The following is a 20,207-nucleotide window of genomic DNA, read 5'->3' as shown; positions in this document are numbered from 1 at the left end:
TTGTTTTGTGATTATAAATTAGCTATTTTGAAAATGTAAAAAAAATAAAATGCGAAGCGAAAAATATTGAAAACATTGTTTGACTTTTTTTTTTTTTTTTATAAAAAAATCATGTAAAATAAGAAAAATATGTATACTCGAGATAAAAAAAAAAAATAATTATAATGGTTTATAGTTAAGTGGCTAATGATGAATAAAAAAAAGAAAAAAAAATTGATTAAAAATAAATAATTTGGCTTTTTTTTTTTTAAATGATAATATTAAGAATTAAAAAATACCTCCAATGTAAAACACACTTATTATCGAAATAAAATATAATTATTAAGACTGATATTATTTCGAATATATTGATGGATAATTTATTTGATAAATAAATTTAACTATTACTTCATAATATGCTATTTAAGTATATTCATATAAAAAATATAAAATCGCGTTAGTTATCGTTGCATCATCATGATAATTCGATTGAACTGAATATAAGGTTTCGCAAATATGCGAAGCCCCAAGATGACTATAAAAACACTTGGAAATTATTCGCCAATTCGTCACTTCTGAGCGAGAAACGTTGCTTTTTGCTTCTCATCTCGGCTTCAGATATAATTATTTTAATTTAATAATTTTACAAATGTTTCCAATTTTATTTTTGGCCTATGTTGTGGCAGTTAAAGTATTTAAAAAAACAACACCAAATGGTAAGCAATTATTAACAATATTATAAAAAAAATCAAAAATTAAAATATACATTTAAAAATTTACAGGAAAAGTTACAGTTTATCTTGGTAAACGTGATTTTATTGATCATTTAGATTATGTTGATCCAATTGATGGTGTTGTTGTTATTGAAAATGATTATTTACAAGGACGTAAAGTATATGGACAAGTCATTACAACTTATCGTTATGGACGTGAAGAAGATGAAGTTATGGGTGTTAAATTTAGTAAAGAAATGACAATAGCTAAAGAACAAATTGTACCAGTTAAAAAAGAAAGACCAGAACCAACACCAACACAAGAAAGATTATTACGTAAACTTGGAACAAATGCATTTCCATTTCAATTTGTATTTCCACCAACAGCACCAAGTTCAGTAACCCTACAACCAGGTGATGATGATCAAGGTAAACCACTTGGTGTTGAATATACATTTAGAATATATGTTGGTGAAAATGATGATGATAAAGGACATAAAAGATCAGCAGTTGCACTTGCTATTAAAAAATTACAATATGCACCATTAACAAGAGGTAGAAGATTACCAAGTTCACTTGTATCAAAAGGTTTTACATTTTCAAATGGTAAACTTAATCTTGAAGTTACACTTGATAAAGAAATATATTATCATGGTGAAAAAATATCAGCAACATTACTTATTAGTAATAATTCAAGAAAATCTGTTAAAAATATTAAGGTAAATTTATTAATTTATTATTTGTCATTGTTTTTGTTTTGTTGTTGTTAAAAATTTAATTTTTAATTTTTTTTAATTTAAATAGATGTTTGTTGTACAACACTGTGAAGTTACAATGGTTAATACACAATTTAGTCGTAATATTGCAAGTTTAGAAACACGTGAAGGATGTCCAATAACACCTGGTGCAAACTTTAGTAAAGATTTTTATTTAGTACCACTTGCAAGTAGTAATAAAGATCGTCGTGGTATTGCACTTGATGGACATTTAAAAGATGATGATGTTAATCTTGCATCATCAACAATGGTTGCTGAGGGTAAATGTCCAGCTGAAGCACTTGGTATTATAATATCATATTCAGTACGTGTTAAATTAAATTGTGGTACACTTGGTGGTGAACTTGTAACAGATGTACCATTTAAATTGATGCATCCAGATCCTGGTGCAAGTGATCGTGATGCTAAAATTAAAAAAGGAAAAAGTATGGATAGAGGAAGAAATTATGACAGTTCATGTTATGCTAATGATGATGATGATAATATTGTTTTTGAAGATTTTGCACGTCTTCGTTTAAATGAACCAGAATAAAATGTTTTTTTTTTTTTTTTTCATTTTATTTTTAAATAGAAATAATACAACAACTGTCTGATTATTTAAAGCAGGTCAAGTTAATTTATTTTAAAGTTTAAAAGCTCTTTTGATAATTTCATAAGCTAAAAAAAAAAAAAAAATTGTCATAGTGCTTCTAATCTTTTGATAATAATTTAAATCCTTTTTAAAAAAATCAGATTGTCGTTTATTATGACGTGCATTATAAAAAATTTATTTGATGAAATAAATTAAATTAAAATTAGTTAATATCAAATAAAATATCAGTGTAAAACAACTGCTCTGATTTTAATAATAAATAAATATGAAAAATTGATAATTATTTTTCAAATTTATTGTAATTTCCATTCGATTGTGGTGGTCGAATGGAAATTCATCAACAAAATTTCAAATTACAATTCAATAATTCCCATATATTTTAATTAATTTTATTTCTTATTTAATTAAAAATATTGTTGTTAATAATTGTTATAAATTAATTGCTTATATTGTTGATTTACTGTATGTTATAAAATAAATTGAAGATGGATTAAAAATAAAAAAACAATCTTGTCTTAATTATAAATTTTTAATAATTTTTTTTTAATGTTTTACAAAAACATTTTCAATTAGAATATTAAAAATCCTTTTTTTTTTTTTACAAGATTGAAAATATATATGTATATTTATCATGATGAATTGTTTGATAATTTAAAGAAAAAAAAAATGAAATAAAAAAATGTTTTTTAAAATTTTAGTCATGCATATGTGAATAATATTCTTGATAAGTTTGATTATATGCTTCTTTTTCATCAGGTGTCATTTCAGCAACTAAAGCTGCGTCACTAATAACATCTGTTAATGAAACAGTACGTCCAGCAACAGTGACAGTTGGCACTGAGTCATCATCCTCTTCATCTTCAGAGTCCATAACACCAACATTACCTAATGAAAAATACAATGAAAATAAATCAAAATATGATAATAATTTAATGAAAATAAAGTAAAATAATTTACCAGTATCAATTGGTTGAGTGTCAATGTAATGCATGTCTTCATTATCACTGCTATCACTTGATTCTTGTGGTAATACAGCTTTAACAGCATTAGCTGTTGCATTATTTGGACCTTTCTTTTCATGTGCACGTAATACAGACATAATATCATCTTCTTGTTTATTATTATTTGTTGTTGTTATTGTTGCTGTTGATGCTGCTTTATCTAATATACTATCTTGATTAGTTTGTTCATTAATATTATCTGTACTTGTTACTACAGTACTTTCCCTCGACCATATTGGTGTTTCTTTTCTTTGATTTGTTATTTGACTATTTGCATTATCATCACCAATTGTAACATTAACTCTAGTATCTTCAGCAGCAAAACCACCACCACGTGTTGCTTCACCAGACCATTGTTCATTACCACGTTGTGAACCAGATTTACGTGATTCACCTCTTATAACACTAATATCAACTGGTTCTGGTTCAAGTATTTCTGGTGCTAATTTAATACCTTCAACTTCACGTAATAATTGATATAATGGTTCAACTCGATCATTTAATTTTGCTAATAACATACGTGTTTCTTTTTTTGGTAATGCTGATTGATCTTCTTCAACAACTGAATTACAATATGTACATCTAAATTCACCAGTCATTGGATCAAATAATTGATCAGCTTCAAGATCAGTAAATGTTTTAAAACATTCAGTACATTTAAAACTAGCACGACTTGTTGAATCACGTTCTTCTGTTTCTAATCTTTTACCCATCGTATGTAATTTATATTTAACAACATTAACAAATGACTTATAATTTATATAATAATAATTTACTTTTTGTGCTTTACCATCACTACCAGTTTCCATTTTTACACGTACCTGAATAAATTTATCAGTACGTAGTGTTGATATTTTAGCACGTAACATTTTTCTTTCAAATTTTAATAATTCACATATGTCATCTTCTTTCATACATGGATTTCTAACAAGCATATCAACAATTAATGACTCTTCAATTGCATAAAAACCACGTACAACAAGACGTGCTAATTGTTTTAAACTACTAGGCACTTCTGTTACATACCTCTCCTCAGAACCCATGATTACAATTTAATATCAAATCTAAAATTACAAATTATTTATTTATTTATTTATATTTTTTATCAACAAAATATATTACAAACATACCTTAACCTTGAAAAATATATAATAATTATTTTTAATACTATTTATTTGTCAATAAATTGCATAACAATTAATTATTTTTGTCTGGAATTTTTTCTATTTTATATTGTATGATAATATTTATATTTAAAAAATTATATTAAACAATTTATTACTGCTTTTTAAATATAAATAATCTAGGAATGTAAACACAGCAGGAATAAAATTGTTTATGATTTAGAAAAAAAAAAAATAAATAAATTGAAGGTTAGGTTGATGGTTTGTTGGAAGTGGAGAGGGGATGGTTGTCGACACTGGTCAACATTCAATGATTCAACTGATGAATGATAACAATGATGATGATGATGATGACAATTGTCAAGTTAATAACAATACGCAAACTGATTATAATTTGTAATTAATTTGTGAACAATAATATTCAAATTAGATCATAAAAATAAATCAAGTCATTTAAATAAAACTACTTCCTTTTTTTTTTTAATATTATAAATGGCCTTGATAATTATTCTGTTTTTCATCTTAAATATATTATTAATGATTTTCATTTGATTTGATTTGATTATCTTATTTTTCTAATTCATCAATTATTTTATTTTCTAAGAGATCATAGAATTTTTCTATCATTAATTTAACATAAATACAATGACTAAATTTAATTATTATTTTGATTTTCCGCTAAAACTAAAATAACGGAATTTGTCTTACGGAAACTACCCTAAATTTTCTACAATTTTTTTAAGTCGGAAAAACATGCGCAAACGCATCTCAATAACGTACACTGTTTTTAACAGTCTAGAGCCTGGTTTTTAACAGTTATTAAATTTGAAAAAATATAATGTTATACAAACAAATAATCCAATAATATTCTAATTAATATTTTCAATATTCTGATAAAGTTATTTATATAAAATTATTATTATAAATAATTTTAATAATCATAATAAATTAGCAAAATAGCAAATGACCAATCAACAGACTAGTTGGTAAATTTTCGCAGCTTTTCGCAGCTTTTCGGCAATTTTCGACTAGATTAAAAATAAACATTAGTTGAGGATCCAGAAATCCTTGCAACCAATCGATCTCGTTCGTCTCCAGCACCAACCTAGGCCACTGCTCAACCCGATCTTTGTAAATACCAGGCAAGAAGACTATCCGGTAAGAATTTCTTAGAAATTCTAGGATTGTTTTCTGAAGACACGTGGGACACAAGGGCGCGACCATATTGGATTTATTATTTCTGAATTTTATTTTTTTTTTAATTTTTTAAATTATTAATCAAGGTAGTCCGAGTGGAAGAGTATTTTTCGTTCAATATAAATTAAGTAATATAGTACGAAAAATACCTTCCATTTTGACTACTATTAATCAACAGATTGGTAATTTTATATTTTGTTTGATATTATTTTTTTTATTTTCAGTATTTAATCAAAGTAGTCCGAATGGAAGAGTATTTTTCGTTCAATATAAATTAAGTTATATAGTACGAAAAATACCTTCCATTTTGACTATCATTTATCATCAGGCTGGTCATTATCATTTTCGTTTAATTGTGTTTAATTTAATTTTTTTTATTTTCAGCATTTAATCAAGATAGTCCGAGTGGAAGTTTATTTTTCGTACAATATAAATTGAGTCATATAGTACGAACAATACCTTCCACTTTGGCTATCATTACTCATCAGGCTGGTCATTTGAATTTTTGTTTATTTATTTATTTATTTGTGTTGATTTTATGTTTGTTTATGTTTTTTTTTCTGCAGCCACACGTATTTCTTGAATCATCATATTACGAAAGACTCGCTACTGGCTGGATCTATGTGGAAATTGAACATAGTACAGCTAGTATCGAGTATTTTTTAATTGACCTCATCAAAATTTATATGTTTAATTTGATTTTTATATTTTTCAGTGGATAATCAACTTTGAAAAAAAATTGTCCGAATTAAGGTATATTTGTTCGTAGGTATACGTATGTTTAAAAGTATAGTACGACAAATATACCTTTCATTTTGGCGGTTATAGTTTTGTTTGTTGTTTTTTTTTTTTTTTGGATTTTATTTTTGGATTTTTCAGATTCGGAGAAAAAGGAAGAAAAAGATCGGAATCAGAAAACGTGGTCAGTTAATTACAGGAAAATGGCTTGGGGACCAAGACAGGAACGTATCAAAGAAAAAAAATTGGAGGTAAGTATTTTAATATAAATAAGCATAGAAATAAAAAAAAAAAAATAGAAATAATTAATGTTCAATAAAGAAAAAAAAATCATTTACATATTTAAATTGCTTTTTTCTTTTTTTTTCCTTTTTTTTTAGCCTCTTTTTCTTCGTCATGTCTTTTTTGTTTTTTATGTTTTTTCTCATGTGTATCAGATCCACTAATATCAGTAACAGTAACTTCTTGACCAACTGGTAAATCACCTGGTTTATGTTTATGTTTTTTATGTTTATTTTTATGTTTTCTTTGTGGTGTTTGATTGACATTTTTATATTGATCAGGCAACTAAAAAATGAATAAATAAATAATTACCAAATCATCATGAGATAAAAAAATTTATAAATAAAAAGTTGATAATTACAGGATGTAAACGAAAACCTGAAAGTTGCATTCCAGTTAATGGCAATAATTCTTTTCCTCCAATTGGTGGTTTATCAATAACAGATCTCAAAGAACTGAAAGAAAAAAATAAATAAAAAATATAATAAATTATTAAAACAATATTACAACAAATAAAAAATAATATTTTACCTGTTTTCTTGATGAGCAAGATTTTCATTTTTGTCACAAAGACTTGGTAAAAAATTACCAATTGCTTCTTTTAATTTTTTACCACTGAATTTACTATATGAATGTTCAAGACCATAGTAGGCCATCAAGTTGGTCGCTCCCGTCAATTCACTTTCACCTGTTAATTATTATTTATTATTAATTAAATTTATATATTTATCTTTTGACGATGATGAATAACTTACCAGGTGGTTCTTTCATCAAATAAAATGGTCCAGAATGTACAATTGATGGATTTTTACCAAGAGATATTGTTGTTTTTAATGTACCAGTTGAATCTTGTCTCGACACAACTGGTGAGCGTGCACCTCTTGGTGATGATTTTGGTGAGTATTGCTCAACCTTATTACGAAATTGATCACCCATCATCATTTTATTTATTCATCAGACTATATATTATCAAATTATATTGTTTTTTATTTTTATTTGGCAAAATACTTTTTTATTTTTTCAATAAAAGTATCTATTATTGTTGACAAATAATATTTACACAAGATTCACTTGGTGAAAATCCATCAATTGTACATTCTAGACCATTTTATTTGATAAAGAAACCACTTGGTCTAGAAGGCACAATTGATGAATTTTCACCAAGTGAATCTTGTCTTTTATATAAATCAACAATTAATGCATTTTCAATTGCATAAAAACCACGTGCAACAAGACATGCCAATTGTTTCAAACTACTTAGCACTTCTGTTACAATTCTCTCTTCAGAACTCATGACAATAATTTAATATCAAATCTAAAATAAAAATTATGAATAATTAGTAATAAATTCACTTATATTTTCTCAACAGAAATCAACAAAATATGTACAACATACCTTAACCTTGAAAAATATATAATAATTATGTTTAATACCATTTGTTTGTCAATAACAGTCAATATATTGCATAATAATATGGATGTAAACACATTAGTAATAAAATTGATGATGATTTAGACATGGAGGCACATCACATGGAGGTATTAAACTCCATGGATTTAGAAAACAAAAATAAATAAATAAAGTAAAGGTTAGGTTAGTGGTTTGTTGGAAGTGGGGAGCAGTGGTCAGTGGAGAGGGATAATTGTCAACAATTGTCAACCATAACTGATGTCTGGTGATGATGATGATGATGACAACTGTCAAGACTCAAGATAATAACAATACATAAACAATACATAAATTAATTGGAGATTAATTTGTAAACAATAATATCAAATTTAGATCATCAAAGTAAATCTATATGGCTGCTATTGAAAAAGTTAAAATTATTGTTGTTGGAGATTCTGGTAAAATATAAATGACGTGGACTATTTTAATGATAAATAATCATAAATATTTATTTTTTATTCAAACAATATTTCAACTATTTTGTAATTATTGTTGTTTTTCTAAAAAAAATTTTACAGGTGTTGGTAAAACATCATTGACCCATTTGATATGTGAAAATCAATCAATGAATAATCCATCATGGACAGTTGGTTGTTCAATTGCAGTTAAGCTACATGAATTTAAAGAAGGTACACCAAATCAAAAACGTTATTTCATTGAATTTTGGGATATTGGTGGTAGCCAAAGTCATCAAAATACAAGACATGTTTTTTACAATCCAACAAATGGTAATTTTTTTACTTTTTAATTACACTTTTAATCAACAAATAACTAAATCAAGTTCAATGTCAACAGGAATAATATTAGTACATGATTTATCAAACCGTAAATCACAACAAAATTTACAAAAATGGCTAGAAGAAGTTATAAGCAAAGATGGAACAATTGGAAAATCCAGATCATTTGATGATTTTGATCCTGAAAAATTTGTGGGTTCAACACAAGTAATATTTACAATTATTTTTTATTATATCAAGTTGTTAAATCCTAATTAAAATTGATCATTAATACTAATATTAAATATATTTTTTAGATTCCAATTCTAGTTGTTGGTACTAAGCTGGATTTGGTTCCATCAAAATCCCAATTACACAGAAGATCATCAACAATTGCTGAAGAATGTGGAGCAGATGAAATATTTTTGGTAAAAATTAATAAAACCAAAACATTTTAATGATTAATAATTAATATTTATTTATTTATTCTACAGGATTGTCATCAAGCTAGATCATTAGCAGCTGGCAATACTTTGTCAGTTAAATTAAGCAGGTTTTTTGACAAAGTCATCGAAAGACGTTATCATAGTAACAGAGAAGGCACAAGCCCTGACAAAAGAAGACTACCAATTTATAATTCAGCCTATAATGCAAAAATTTATCATCATGACTGATAATAATTTATTTATTATATAAATTAAAAACAAATTATTTAAATCGTGATATTTAAAAAGACCTAAAATTATTTCTACTGGTCATTGCATTTATTTATATATATTTTTAACATTCCTATTTGATAAATAACAATAATAAAATGTAAAAAAATAAAATTGACAATTTTTTAATTAAATGTATAATCAATAATTGGTCTAATCAATCATTGTACATTAATTAAAGAAAAAAAAAAAAAAAATGTGTTTTAAATAAAAGCTAAAAAACAAAATGACAAAAATTATTTTTTTTTTCATTAAATAGAATGTAATTAATGGATTAGTGTAAAAATTAAAAATAAACCGCCATATGTTTTGTTAAAATCAATATTTTCAGAACAGTCAGTACAAAAAAAAAGGGGGAAATGAAAAAAAGTACATGACCAGATTGACTGTTGTATCTCTCTTCCCCCCTTCATGTTTGTGTTGTGACTAAAGAGACGATAAAATAGAAATAAAAAATAAAAAAATACATCAATTTTATTTATCAATAATTAATTGTCAATAACAGATAAATAAATAAATAATAATTTAGTTAAATTAAAAAAAAAAAATGGCACAAAATATTAATCCATTTTTTTCATCACCAAGTTCAAACAGCAAAGCCAAGGAAGAAAAGCAAAATGTACCAAAGGACAATCATGCAGTCAGTAAACGGTAATTAAAATGTCAATCAATAATTAAAATATTAATTAATACTCATTGCTTAGTTGATAATTGATTTATTTAATTAATTTAGTTGAAAAATTGCTCAAATTAATTTTATTTTCATTTTATTTTTCATCATTTTCATCATCATAACCTCATGTGTTTTATGATGCTTTGACAAATCACGTTTTGCTTGACCTGCATCATAAGCCAACAAAACTATTTTATATATTTTTTTGTTAATATTAATTAATTAATTAATTTTTATGCATTAATTATACACAATATTTTGTTATTCAAAATGGCGAATACATGTGTTTATTATTTTTAAATTTTATTATTATAATTATCATTCTTGTTTGATTAATTTTCTGTGAATGAAAATATATCAATTGACCAGAAATTAACATGAGTTTGATAATAATTGTAATGTGATAGTTGTGTTATTTTTGATGATTTATTAATAAAAATATGAATTTTTGATGTTTAGTTTACAAAAAGAACTCATGGTTTTGATGATGTGCACTGAAAAAGGAGTATCAGCATTTCCAGATGGTGAAAATTTATTCAAGTGGATTGGTACAATAACTGGACCTCGAGATACAGTAATATTATTATATTTAAATAAACGAATTACATGTATAATATGTTATTTAAACAATGATATTAAATTGCCTTTTTTTTAACAGGTTTATTCTGGACTAGTTTACAAATTAACCTTGGAATTTCCACACAGTTATCCATACAGTGCACCAATTGTACGTTTTATAACAACATGTTTTCATCCCAATGTTGATCATCTTGGTAATATTTGCTTGGATATACTCAAGGACAAATGGAGTGCATTGTATGATGTTCGTACTATTTTACTCTCAATTCAATCACTTCTTGGAGGTACGTTTAAATTAATTTGCTATTTTTTTGATTTTTTATAATTATCAAGTCCTTATGTTAATTATTGATCTTTTTTTTTAGAACCCAATAATGAAAGCCCATTGAATCCACAAGCTGCTGAGCTCTGGAATGATCAAACAAAATACAAAAAATATTTACTTGAAGAATATCATCGAGAAGCTGAACGTACACAAGAATCATGATAAGCCAATTTTAATTTATTCACATTCATTTACATGATTTTTATCAAATTTTCAAATTTATTATTAACATCATTTCATAAACAATTTAAACAGACAAAAACAATCTTAAGTACATCACAATTTGCTCTATTTAAAAACTAAATTAATCATAATTTCTAACAATAGGTTCATTTTCTTTTCTTTTCTTTAATTTAATTTTTTGGCTGATTAAAATATTAAAATCACAGGTATATAACAATAATAATAAAGGGTTCAATTAAATATTAAAATTTGAAATAATAATAAATAAAGTCATTGAGTTTATAAAAAAAAAGGAATATTTTTTTTTTTTATTTTTTACTCATTTTTAAGAAGTTTATTTAATTTTTCTTTCATTATGAAAATATAATTTATTTATATAATTAATTTACTAGATCAATTTTTTTTTTATTTGTCAATAATTATTTGATAAATTCAATTTTTTGATTTTATATAATATATATTGTCCTCCAACATAATCATCATGTCTTGAACAAAAAAAAAAAAAATATATAAATAATTTCTTTAACTTTAATATTTGTCGTTTATTTTTTTTTTTAATTAAAATATTTTCATTGTGTTGATGCTTTTAATAAACTGTAATTTTTTTTTTTGAAATAAATTTAAGATAAATATATTGAAATAAATAAAAATTGATATATAAATTATTTATATTTTAGTAATATTATTTAATCGAAGAAATTTTTATTGCTATTTAATTCATCTTGAATTAAAAAGATATCCAAGTGTAACAACTTGACAGACTAAAAAAACATCAAAAATAAATAAAAAAAATTTATGATAAAAGTGTTAAACGCCATTTGGTGATGTTGATGTAATCTGAAATAAAAAAGAAATTTTTAAATAATGTTTTCATCAGTAAAACTGTCACTGACATCAAAATTAATTTCGAATATTAAATTAAAATTGAATCCAATGAATATAATTAAAATGAACAGCTCATCAATGTCACCTGACACAATGAAGGTAAACAATATGTCATCACATAACAACAATAAAATTATTTAGCTAATTGACTTTAATTTAATATTCAGGAAAATAAAATAAATGTAAATGGAATTGATATTAATTACATCAAAACAGGATCAGGCAGTCATCCAGTTTTGCTGCTTCCTGGTGCACTTGGTAAGTACATTTAAAACAACAACAAGCATCTAAAATTATTATCACTAACTGGACTTTGTTATCAACCACAAGTACCATGTAGTAATTAAAATTAATTTTTGATATTGAAAGGCTCATCATTGACAGACTTCAAGCCACAATTACAAGGCCTAGATAAAAAAAATTTAACAATAATTGCTTGGGATCCACCTGGTTATGGCAAATCAATACCACCAAGTAGAAAATTTGGTGATGATTTTTTTTATAAAGATGCTATTAATGCAAATGATTTAATGAAAAAACTTGGATATAATAATTATTCACTGGTTGGATGGAGTGATGGTGGAATAACTGGATTAATAATTGCTGCTAGTAATCGAAATTCTATTAAAAAATTGGTAGTATTTGGTGCCAACTCGTATATTTTACCTCAAGAAGTCAAAATTTATGAAAGTAAAATAATGTTTATGATATTATTTATGTAGAATTAATTGTAATTCATTTATTTGAAGGTTTAAATGACTTTTTTTTTGATATTTTATAGGCATAAGAAATATTAATTCATGGTCAGAAAGAATGAAGGCACCAATGATAGCCATGTATGGAGAAGATTATTTTAGAAAAACTTGGTCATTGTGGGTTGATGCTATGATTAATATATATAAAAAAAATAATGGTGATATTTGTCGTAATTTGATCAATAAAATTACTTGTCCTACGCTAATTGTTCATGGCAATAAAGACGTCATGGTTGATCCAGAACATCCGGTTTACCTACACAACTGCATTTCCAATTCAAAGTATTATTTTTATTTTTTTATTAATTTATCAATTGTTTTATTTATAGATTATTTATTTAGATTTTTTGGCATTTTTTTAGGCTGAAATATTTTGAAAAAGGAGCTCATAATCTTCATTTAAAATATCACGAAGAATTTAATCAACTTGTTACAAATTTTTTACTTGAAAATTAATTTTTCTTTTTATTATTAACAATGGTTATTGTTATTTATATTTTGAATATTTTATTGACTTTTAAATTGTTATTATAATTGAAATTTTCAATTATTTTATTCCATTTTTTAATGAATTTTTTTATACATTGCATTTAAAAAACTAAAAAAATTAAATTAATTTAATTTTCATTTTGTTATTTGAACTAGTTTTTTATTTATTTAATTGAGTTCATTCAATTTTTTTTTTTTGCATTGTGGGTTGATGTTTACAGCTAATATTGAAGTATAAGAAAAAAGATATTTTAATCTTTGTTGAAATTTAATTACAAAAATTAGCTAGTAATAATTGTCAATTGAAAATTTTAATTTAACACAAAGATGTCATGGTTAATGGAGAAAATGTTGATCTGTTGATCTAAAATTCTTCTGTTGAATAATTTAAATTAGCAATTGAATTTATTATAAATAAAGAATAACAAAATAATTTTTTAAATTCATACAATATTATGTTAAATAAATATTTAAAATATATATTTTTGTCTGTCATCGAAATCATCCTATTGTTTGGTAATGAAAAAAAATTTAAAACTAAAAATAAATGTATATTTTTAATAATTCACGAGGTGTGATCAATGAATGACGTGGCTTGTATGAAGAGGCTGTATGTGGGTGAGATGAATAACGCAAAATAATAAACATCTATATATTTAAACAAAAAAAAATTTTTGTAAATAATTCAATAGGTGTGTCATACTATCATTAATTAAAAAAAAAAAATTATTAAAAATTTTTTTAACAGTCAAAAAATTTATTTAAAATTACAAAATTTTATCATTTAATTGAGCAACTTTTTCCATATTAAAAATTATTGTTTAACAATTAAAAAAAAAATATTAAATTTTGTTTTTTTAACACTAAATATATGTATTTTAAAATTACTATTTGATTATTTTTTTTTTTTTCGAAAAGATGTTTCAGTTCAACAAATTTCTACATAGTAAAAAAATTTTTTTTCGAATTAATTATAAATTTTTTTCTTTATAATTTAGCTATTATATTTATTGTAAAATTATTATTTTAAAATAGCAACAACTTGAATGTAATATAGAATAAAAAAATTAAAAAATTTTCAACTTTAAAAATTAGTGGTGCTCACATATCGTGAAGAGTTCTATGTGCATGACCGGCTTGGAAGCGCCTCGTTGCATTTTAGCTGGGTAAAGTTGAGGATAGTAGTCACGCCCTTCCGTCTTTTTTTTTTTTTTTAAATATAATTTTATATTTCTTTTATCATCTCTTCTTGTAAGACACTGAGATTTACTATTTCATCCGCAATACATCAACAATGTGGTAATTTTTTCTTTCGACTTTTTTAAAAAACAAATTATCTATAACAAAATTGGCTTAATTTTATATAAAAAATATATATCCGCATTGCGCTGTTTGTGTTAGCAAAGAGTAGAATCGATATCTCCTGTGAGTTGAAATTTTTTTTAATATTTTTTTCTACTATACAAACTATATATACACAAGAATGAGTCATATTGTTTTATGAGCAACAGACATGGATATAAATAATTGTCAATTAAATTATTTTGTATGGATGGATAATATTTTAAATGTAATTTTAAAATTAAATAATATAAAATTTATCATTTTCAACTATTTACTAAGTCCTTAAAAATTTATTTATACTATTTAACTAATTAAATCAAATTAGCTAATTTTAAAAAAATTTGAAATTTAATTTCTTAAACTTAAAATTCCTATGCAAATAATAAAATAAATAAAAATAAAATAATTTGTTTATAATAATTGGAATAAAATAATGTAATTAATAAAATAAAAAAAAATATTTATTTATAATAAATTTAGCTTGGATAAATAAATAAAACAATAAAAAACTTTTTATCCGAAAAATTAGCTGTTTTTTAAATTTAAATTGAAGCTTTTTTTGCTGACTTTTAGAATAATAAAAAAAATTTATAAATAATAGTTTTAATTTAAATATTAAATTGCTAAATTACCTGTTATTTATAAACTTGCAATTATTAATTTAAATAATAAAAATAAAATAAACAAATAAAAAAAAAATTTAGAAAATTTTGTTAATTTTAAAAATCAAAAATTGAGCAAAAAAAAAACTTTAGCCTTCCGTGATAAAAAATATATAAAAACTGAGAAATCATCCTTGTTTGAATGTAGAAAGTGGATTGTGCTACTTATATAGTCGATCACTCTATATTGGTAGTCACCTTGGTGCCCATGATGAATCCAAAATTCGTATTGCAATGAGAAATTTTCATTTATTTTTAAATAAACATTTGGCATTGCTTGAGTAACTAAAGTCCAATCAATGTTATATATTTTTTTATAAAATTTTTTTTCCCATTTATTTATGTATTGTTTTTATTTATTTATTTATTTTTTTTGACTGTCTGGATGAGCCAGATCGATAAGAGAGTAAAAGACTTCCAACTGAAAATACTCGTGTGACCCTAAACTACGTGATGTGCATTAAATTGATTGAACCAAGCCCATTTTTCATAAAAAAAAAAATACTCAAAAATATTTATATTATTTATAGATCATTTACTAACAAATATTGATCATTTAAAAATTTTTTTTTCATTTAATTTCATCGCCAAATGATTTTTAAAAATAAATTAAATTTTTTGAAAATTTTTTTTTTCTTTTACTTTGACTGTACAATAATTATACCCTATTTAAATACAATAATTTTTTAAATTTAAATAAATAATATAAAAATAAACACGTTATTTAAAAATTACCCAAAAAAAAATAATTTATTTTTTCTTTATTTCAATCTGATAATATATCATAATTTGACTTAAATATTTTGTAAAAAAAAAAAAATGTGATAAATCATTTTTTTTTTTAAACAAGTATAACAATAATTTGAAGAAGGGGAATTTTATTTTTTCTTGTGTAGGTGTATAATGAATATAAAAAAAAATTAAAAATTAAGAAAAATAAAAATAAATTTGTGGTCATAATGTTTGTTATGCCCACGCTTGACAAAAAATCGTCTCGTCAGTTAATAAAAAAAATTAAAAAATTTAAGGTCATATTTTCGATATTTTTTCCAGGTCTGATTTATTTACATAAAAATTAGATTGATTAATGAATAAATTGCTGTATTATTATGGAAAATGTTAAATATATTTTTCAATTTGTCGTGTATATAGTATTTTTTAAAAAAATATAAATCGAAGATGCCAAATATGGACAGACTGTTTTCTTGCCACACATTATGCCAAGACCCATTTCTTTATCCTCTCCTTTCAATTCTACCTTGTCTTGTACCGTGAAAACCAGCGAATCAAGTCGAAACGTTGTATTGAAAAAATTACGGCACACCTTCAATGCAATATAATATTTATTTTTCCTTTTAAACTTTTATTATTATCATGATTTTAAAATCGTTAAACGACCCTTGACCGCAAAACATCAACATTATTTCTGGCTGATAAATATTTCTCATACAAAATAAATAAAATAGCTGATAAGATGTTTAAAAATAAAACTTGTCATTTAGAAAAAAATAATAATTTTATTTTCTAATCATTAGATAATTAAGCAGACACAAAAAATCATCAAATTAAAAATAAAAATAAAATAAAAATTTAAACTTTTTATTTATTTATTTATTTATTTATAATAAAAAAAAATTTATGAATTGTTTAAAATTTGGTATTTATAAACTCTATTTGTTTATTTAAAAATTAATTATTTATTTAAAGAATAATTTATAATTTTATCGAGACAAAAAAATTGATTCCCTTGAGACAGATTAATTTAAATTTTACATGAAAATTACATCATTAATGTTGATCAGCTCATACGACAATCACAACTTTCTAAATTAAAAAAAAATAAATTAAATGGTACTTGAAATAAGATCATAAAAATAAGAAAATACATGGATAAATTTTGGAGGACAATAAAATCCTTCATATATGGAAATTTGAAAATGAAAAAATCGAAAAAAAAAAGGTAGAATGCATTTCTGTGTTGTTGTTGTTTTTTTATTATGGACCCCTTCTACTTGGATAATTTTATGATTATAAATTCATTGTCGTATATTTTATTCACATGAGAGAATTACTTTCAGAAAAATATATTCAACATTTAATGTTGAGGACGATACCTTCTAGGGCAACTTGCAATCCAACAATATACTCTTCCTGTCTCGTACAAATGTTGCTTATTTTACTCTTTTAACTCTCATTTAATTTTTTTTTTTTAATACAATACATAATGATAATCATGATCACCTATATTACTCTTTACAATTTATATTTTATACATAACAAACCCTGAGAAAAATATACGTAATGTTTGACGAAAAATAAAAAACGAAATGATAAATAAAAACACAGTGACCTCAATCATGATTTAATATTTAAACAAACAAATTAAGAAAATATTTTTAATCGATTATTAATTGCAGGAAATACCAATCATTTGATGATAATATTTTTTTCTATTGTTTTTTAATTGTTTTTGTAGTAAAAAAATTTAATTTGTTTAAAAAAATAAAAATAGTAATTTGTCGCATTGCTTAGTGACCTTGTGAAATATTTATTTAATTTTTTTTTGTATAAACACAGTGTAATAATAATTATTAATTATAAAAATTTGATTTAATTATTTTTTAATATTTTGATTTACTAAAAAAAAATATACAAATTTATTTCAAATGGTTTTTAAATAATCTATGAGATATAAATTATTTTGTAAAAAAAATTTTATCAAAATTTGAAAAGAAGATAGTTATTTAAAAAATATTTATGTAATAGTTGAGTCATCAATTAAATTAAATTATACCGTTAATGAATAGAAGAAAAACTTGAAAAATTAAAAAGAAAAATTTTTTGTTTCTCTTGTTGGTTCAAGCACTAATATTAAAAAATAAAAAATAAAAAAAAGGGCAGCAATTGTCTTGTCATTCTCACACGAGTTTTGTCTTGAGTTTATATTTTTTTTCCTTGGTCAGGATCAATATAATACATTCTACATTATATATAAAAGTGAGTATATATTTCTCAGTGTTACTAAGACAACATGTCGTTGACCATGGCTTTTCAGGTATTAAATGACACACCTGAAAATTACAATACAACCCTCAGTAAATTTTTAAAAAACTCCCACTCTTAAGTATCTGATTTTTTTAATTAAATTATATACTTTTTACAATGATAATAACGAGGCAAAGCTACTGGAAAATTATCAAACAACAAATGTAAGTTTTACAACAAAAAAAACAACATAAATAAATAATAATAATAGTATAAATAAATAATAATTAAATTGTTTAATAAATAAATTAGAAAAAAAAAATTATCAAGTTGTAGAAAAATATTTCTGTAGAAATTTTCTATGTCAAATAAATTTCTATATAGAAATAAAATTGAAATCGAAATTTATACAACTTTTAGTCGACTCTTATAAAATTTATAAACTATTATTTATTGTTAATAATAACAATAATAAAATATAAAAATTTATCAATAAAAAAAAAAAATGAATTTTCAATCGAAAAAATAATTTTTTATCTATAGAAATTTATCTTAATTCGAAACAACAAGAACAATCGAAATAAAAAATAAAATTTCATGTCTATATTTAAAATAATAATAATAAAAATATATTTATTATTACTTTGTTATTTATAAAATAATAAAATAATTTTTTTTTAGGGTTACTAAGACAACATGTCGTTGTTCATGTATTTCCAAGTATTAAATGACACACCCCATAGCTACAAAACAACCCTAACAATATTACATCGAAAAAAAACTCACGCAATCACCTGAAGCCAATATAATAATAACAATAATATTAACAATAAATAATGATAAATAAAATGAGTCACAAGAATAAAACAATATCCCCCTTGTCTCCACCTTCCACTGTTAAAATAAAAAAAATGTTCAAATGAATTGGAGCATCCACATCGATCAATACAATAATAATAAATTGTAAATAAAATTTTTTTCACCTCATTGAATCGAAATCATCGTATGATGTCATTGACAAATAAAATTATATATATATTTTTTTTTATTGACAAATATATAAGACACAAATTACTCGTCTCAATTTGGACGTATGATTTTTTTTTTTTTTTTTCTTTTGAATTATTTTTTTTTTTAACAAATTGTCTGTTGTCACCCACTGATGGATAATTATTTAATTCAAAAAATTATTAAGGACAGTTAACGATATATAATGTTTTGATTTTTGTTGTGTAATAAATATGAGAGCATACTTGTCTAGACATTTAAAAATAGAAAAAAAAAACATGATTGTATTGTGATGACTCATTTATAATAGTTGTAGAATTGTAGTTATTATTTTTTAAATTAAATTTTCTAAATGGAAAATGATAATGAGATTATGTTTGTGTTAATTGATTTGAATTTTTTTTTATTTTTTATATATAGTATTTTGTTTTTAGAAATAAATAGTTTTTACCATAAATAGTTGGGTTGAGTGAGAAACTCGTGTTACCAGTATTTAATCTCTGCAATTATTTAATAATGTCGTTTTTTATTTTTTCAAACATTTTTGAAATTAAAAGTTTATGGCGAATGATTAAATTTATGTAATTTATTTATTGTTTTAATTATTTTGGTTTTTTTTTTGTTTAAATAAATAGCATATTAATAATTAAAAATTTTAAATAACAAAAAAATACGATCGAAAGTATTTTTTAAAAAATTGAAAATAAAATTATTATCAATAATGTTACGTTCTTGGCTATTAAAAAATTGTTTAAATAAATAAACAATATCATAATAATAAAGAATTAAAAAAAAAAAATTAATAATTTAATTACAATAATTCATTTAAAATTTATAATTTTCGTAAAAAAAGATTTTATCAAAATTAAAATACGAAATTATATTTTTTTAAACAATTAATAACAATAATAATAATAAATTAATATTAACAATTAATTCAAGTAAATAATTAAATAAATAGATTGATATAAAAATTTTTTTTAATCTGTTATTAATTGTTTATAATAATATAATAATTTAAATATAAATAAAAAA

The 20,207-nt window shown here is 23.1% G+C and overlaps 6 protein-coding genes across 9 annotated transcripts; 4 read left to right on the top strand and 2 right to left on the bottom strand.

Annotated features, from left to right (window-relative positions):
• Positions 1–236: 236 nt before the first annotated feature.
• LOC122848219 (arrestin homolog) lies at positions 237–2,586 on the top strand. The gene is made up of 3 exons (XM_044146142.1): positions 237–695; positions 762–1,411; positions 1,497–2,586. The coding sequence occupies exons 1-3, from the start codon at positions 629–631 to the stop codon at positions 1,998–2,000; spliced, it is 1,221 nt and encodes a 406-aa protein (XP_044002077.1). The 5' UTR covers positions 237–628; the 3' UTR covers positions 2,001–2,586.
• On the bottom strand, positions 2,522–7,919 carry LOC122848218 (general transcription factor IIE subunit 1). Of its 3 annotated transcripts, none has more exons than XM_044146139.1 (3): positions 4,192–4,524; positions 3,018–4,125; positions 2,522–2,945 (listed from the first exon to the last, which is right to left on the bottom strand). In XM_044146139.1, exons 2-3 carry the CDS (start codon positions 4,102–4,104, stop codon positions 2,755–2,757), a joined length of 1,278 nt encoding a protein of 425 aa, XP_044002074.1. In that variant the 5' UTR covers positions 4,105–4,125; positions 4,192–4,524; the 3' UTR covers positions 2,522–2,754. The 3 variants fall into 3 exon arrangements, with proteins under 3 accessions (XP_044002074.1, XP_044002075.1, XP_044002076.1); XM_044146140.1 differs by lacking the exon at positions 4,192–4,524 and adding an exon at positions 7,799–7,919 and having other exon boundaries at positions 2,703–2,945; XM_044146141.1 differs by lacking the exon at positions 4,192–4,524 and adding an exon at positions 7,805–7,817 and having other exon boundaries at positions 2,703–2,945.
• Positions 4,120–7,344, bottom strand: LOC122849358 (mediator of RNA polymerase II transcription subunit 19-like). Its single transcript, XM_044148050.1, has 5 exons — positions 7,158–7,344; positions 6,934–7,090; positions 6,764–6,857; positions 4,192–4,197; positions 4,120–4,125 (listed from the first exon to the last, which is right to left on the bottom strand). Exons 1-5 carry the CDS (start codon positions 7,342–7,344, stop codon positions 4,120–4,122), a joined length of 450 nt encoding a protein of 149 aa, XP_044003985.1.
• Positions 7,920–8,030: 111 nt separating the features above from the next.
• Positions 8,031–9,520, top strand: LOC122848220 (rab-like protein 3). 2 transcript variants are annotated; one of them, XM_044146144.1, is made up of 5 exons: positions 8,031–8,250; positions 8,371–8,580; positions 8,648–8,781; positions 8,886–8,996; positions 9,063–9,520. In XM_044146144.1, the coding sequence occupies exons 1-5, from the start codon at positions 8,205–8,207 to the stop codon at positions 9,240–9,242; spliced, it is 681 nt and encodes a 226-aa protein (XP_044002079.1). In that variant the 5' UTR covers positions 8,031–8,204; the 3' UTR covers positions 9,243–9,520. The 2 variants fall into 2 exon arrangements, with proteins under 2 accessions (XP_044002079.1, XP_044002078.1); XM_044146143.1 differs by having other exon boundaries at positions 8,648–8,796.
• Positions 9,521–9,658: 138 nt separating this feature from the next.
• Positions 9,659–11,710, top strand: LOC122848217 (ubiquitin-conjugating enzyme E2 C). The gene is made up of 4 exons (XM_044146138.1): positions 9,659–9,935; positions 10,417–10,531; positions 10,616–10,820; positions 10,902–11,710. Exons 1-4 carry the CDS (start codon positions 9,832–9,834, stop codon positions 11,021–11,023), a joined length of 546 nt encoding a protein of 181 aa, XP_044002073.1. The 5' UTR covers positions 9,659–9,831; the 3' UTR covers positions 11,024–11,710.
• Positions 11,711–11,777: 67 nt separating this feature from the next.
• LOC122848216 (valacyclovir hydrolase) lies at positions 11,778–14,383 on the top strand. Its single transcript, XM_044146137.1, has 5 exons — positions 11,778–12,028; positions 12,097–12,187; positions 12,299–12,619; positions 12,711–12,966; positions 13,047–14,383. The coding sequence occupies exons 1-5, from the start codon at positions 11,909–11,911 to the stop codon at positions 13,138–13,140; spliced, it is 882 nt and encodes a 293-aa protein (XP_044002072.1). The 5' UTR covers positions 11,778–11,908; the 3' UTR covers positions 13,141–14,383.
• The last annotated feature ends 5,824 nt before the right edge of the window (positions 14,384–20,207 follow it).

This window comes from Aphidius gifuensis, linkage group LG2, assembly GCF_014905175.1.
Source record: "Aphidius gifuensis isolate YNYX2018 linkage group LG2, ASM1490517v1, whole genome shotgun sequence".
Taxonomy (NCBI): domain Eukaryota; kingdom Metazoa; phylum Arthropoda; class Insecta; order Hymenoptera; family Braconidae; genus Aphidius; species Aphidius gifuensis.
Note: the sequence above shows the minus strand (reverse complement) of the source record. Positions and strands in the feature narration are given on the sequence as shown.

What these genes read in the sequence shown, in the direction of transcription:
- LOC122849358 (XM_044148050.1), bottom strand. Translation starts at nt 7,344, where the DNA reads ATGATGATGGGTGATCAATTTCGTAATAAGGTTGAGCAATACTCACCA. An exon ending in TTTGATGAAAGAACCACCTG is followed by an intron (nt 7,091 to 7,157) that starts GTAAGTTATTCA and finishes AATAATTAACAG; the next exon opens with GTGAAAGTGAATTGACGGGA. An exon ending in CTTGCTCATCAAGAAAACAG is followed by an intron (nt 6,858 to 6,933) that starts GTAAAATATTAT and finishes TTTTTCTTTCAG; the next exon opens with TTCTTTGAGATCTGTTATTG.
- LOC122848220 (XM_044146143.1), top strand. Translation starts at nt 8,205, where the DNA reads ATGGCTGCTATTGAAAAAGTTAAAATTATTGTTGTTGGAGATTCTG. An exon ending in TATTGTTGTTGGAGATTCTG is followed by an intron (nt 8,251 to 8,370) that starts GTAAAATATAAA and finishes AAAATTTTACAG; the next exon opens with GTGTTGGTAAAACATCATTG. An exon ending in TTTTTACAATCCAACAAATG is followed by an intron (nt 8,581 to 8,647) that starts GTAATTTTTTTA and finishes CAATGTCAACAG; the next exon opens with GAATAATATTAGTACATGAT.
- LOC122848219 (XM_044146142.1), top strand. Translation starts at nt 629, where the DNA reads ATGTTTCCAATTTTATTTTTGGCCTATGTTGTGGCAGTTAAAGTATTT. An exon ending in TAAAAAAACAACACCAAATG is followed by an intron (nt 696 to 761) that starts GTAAGCAATTAT and finishes AAAAATTTACAG; the next exon opens with GAAAAGTTACAGTTTATCTT. An exon ending in AATCTGTTAAAAATATTAAG is followed by an intron (nt 1,412 to 1,496) that starts GTAAATTTATTA and finishes TAATTTAAATAG; the next exon opens with ATGTTTGTTGTACAACACTG.
- LOC122848216 (XM_044146137.1), top strand. Translation starts at nt 11,909, where the DNA reads ATGTTTTCATCAGTAAAACTGTCACTGACATCAAAATTAATTTCGAAT. An exon ending in TGTCACCTGACACAATGAAG is followed by an intron (nt 12,029 to 12,096) that starts GTAAACAATATG and finishes TTTAATATTCAG; the next exon opens with GAAAATAAAATAAATGTAAA. An exon ending in AACTGCATTTCCAATTCAAA is followed by an intron (nt 12,967 to 13,046) that starts GTATTATTTTTA and finishes GCATTTTTTTAG; the next exon opens with GCTGAAATATTTTGAAAAAG.
- LOC122848218 (XM_044146140.1), bottom strand. Translation starts at nt 4,104, where the DNA reads ATGGGTTCTGAGGAGAGGTATGTAACAGAAGTGCCTAGTAGTTTAAAA. An exon ending in CACTCAACCAATTGATACTG is followed by an intron (nt 2,946 to 3,017) that starts GTAAATTATTTT and finishes ATTTTTCATTAG; the next exon opens with GTAATGTTGGTGTTATGGAC.
- LOC122848217 (XM_044146138.1), top strand. Translation starts at nt 9,832, where the DNA reads ATGGCACAAAATATTAATCCATTTTTTTCATCACCAAGTTCAAACAGC. An exon ending in TAACTGGACCTCGAGATACA is followed by an intron (nt 10,532 to 10,615) that starts GTAATATTATTA and finishes TTTTTTTAACAG; the next exon opens with GTTTATTCTGGACTAGTTTA. An exon ending in AATTCAATCACTTCTTGGAG is followed by an intron (nt 10,821 to 10,901) that starts GTACGTTTAAAT and finishes CTTTTTTTTTAG; the next exon opens with AACCCAATAATGAAAGCCCA.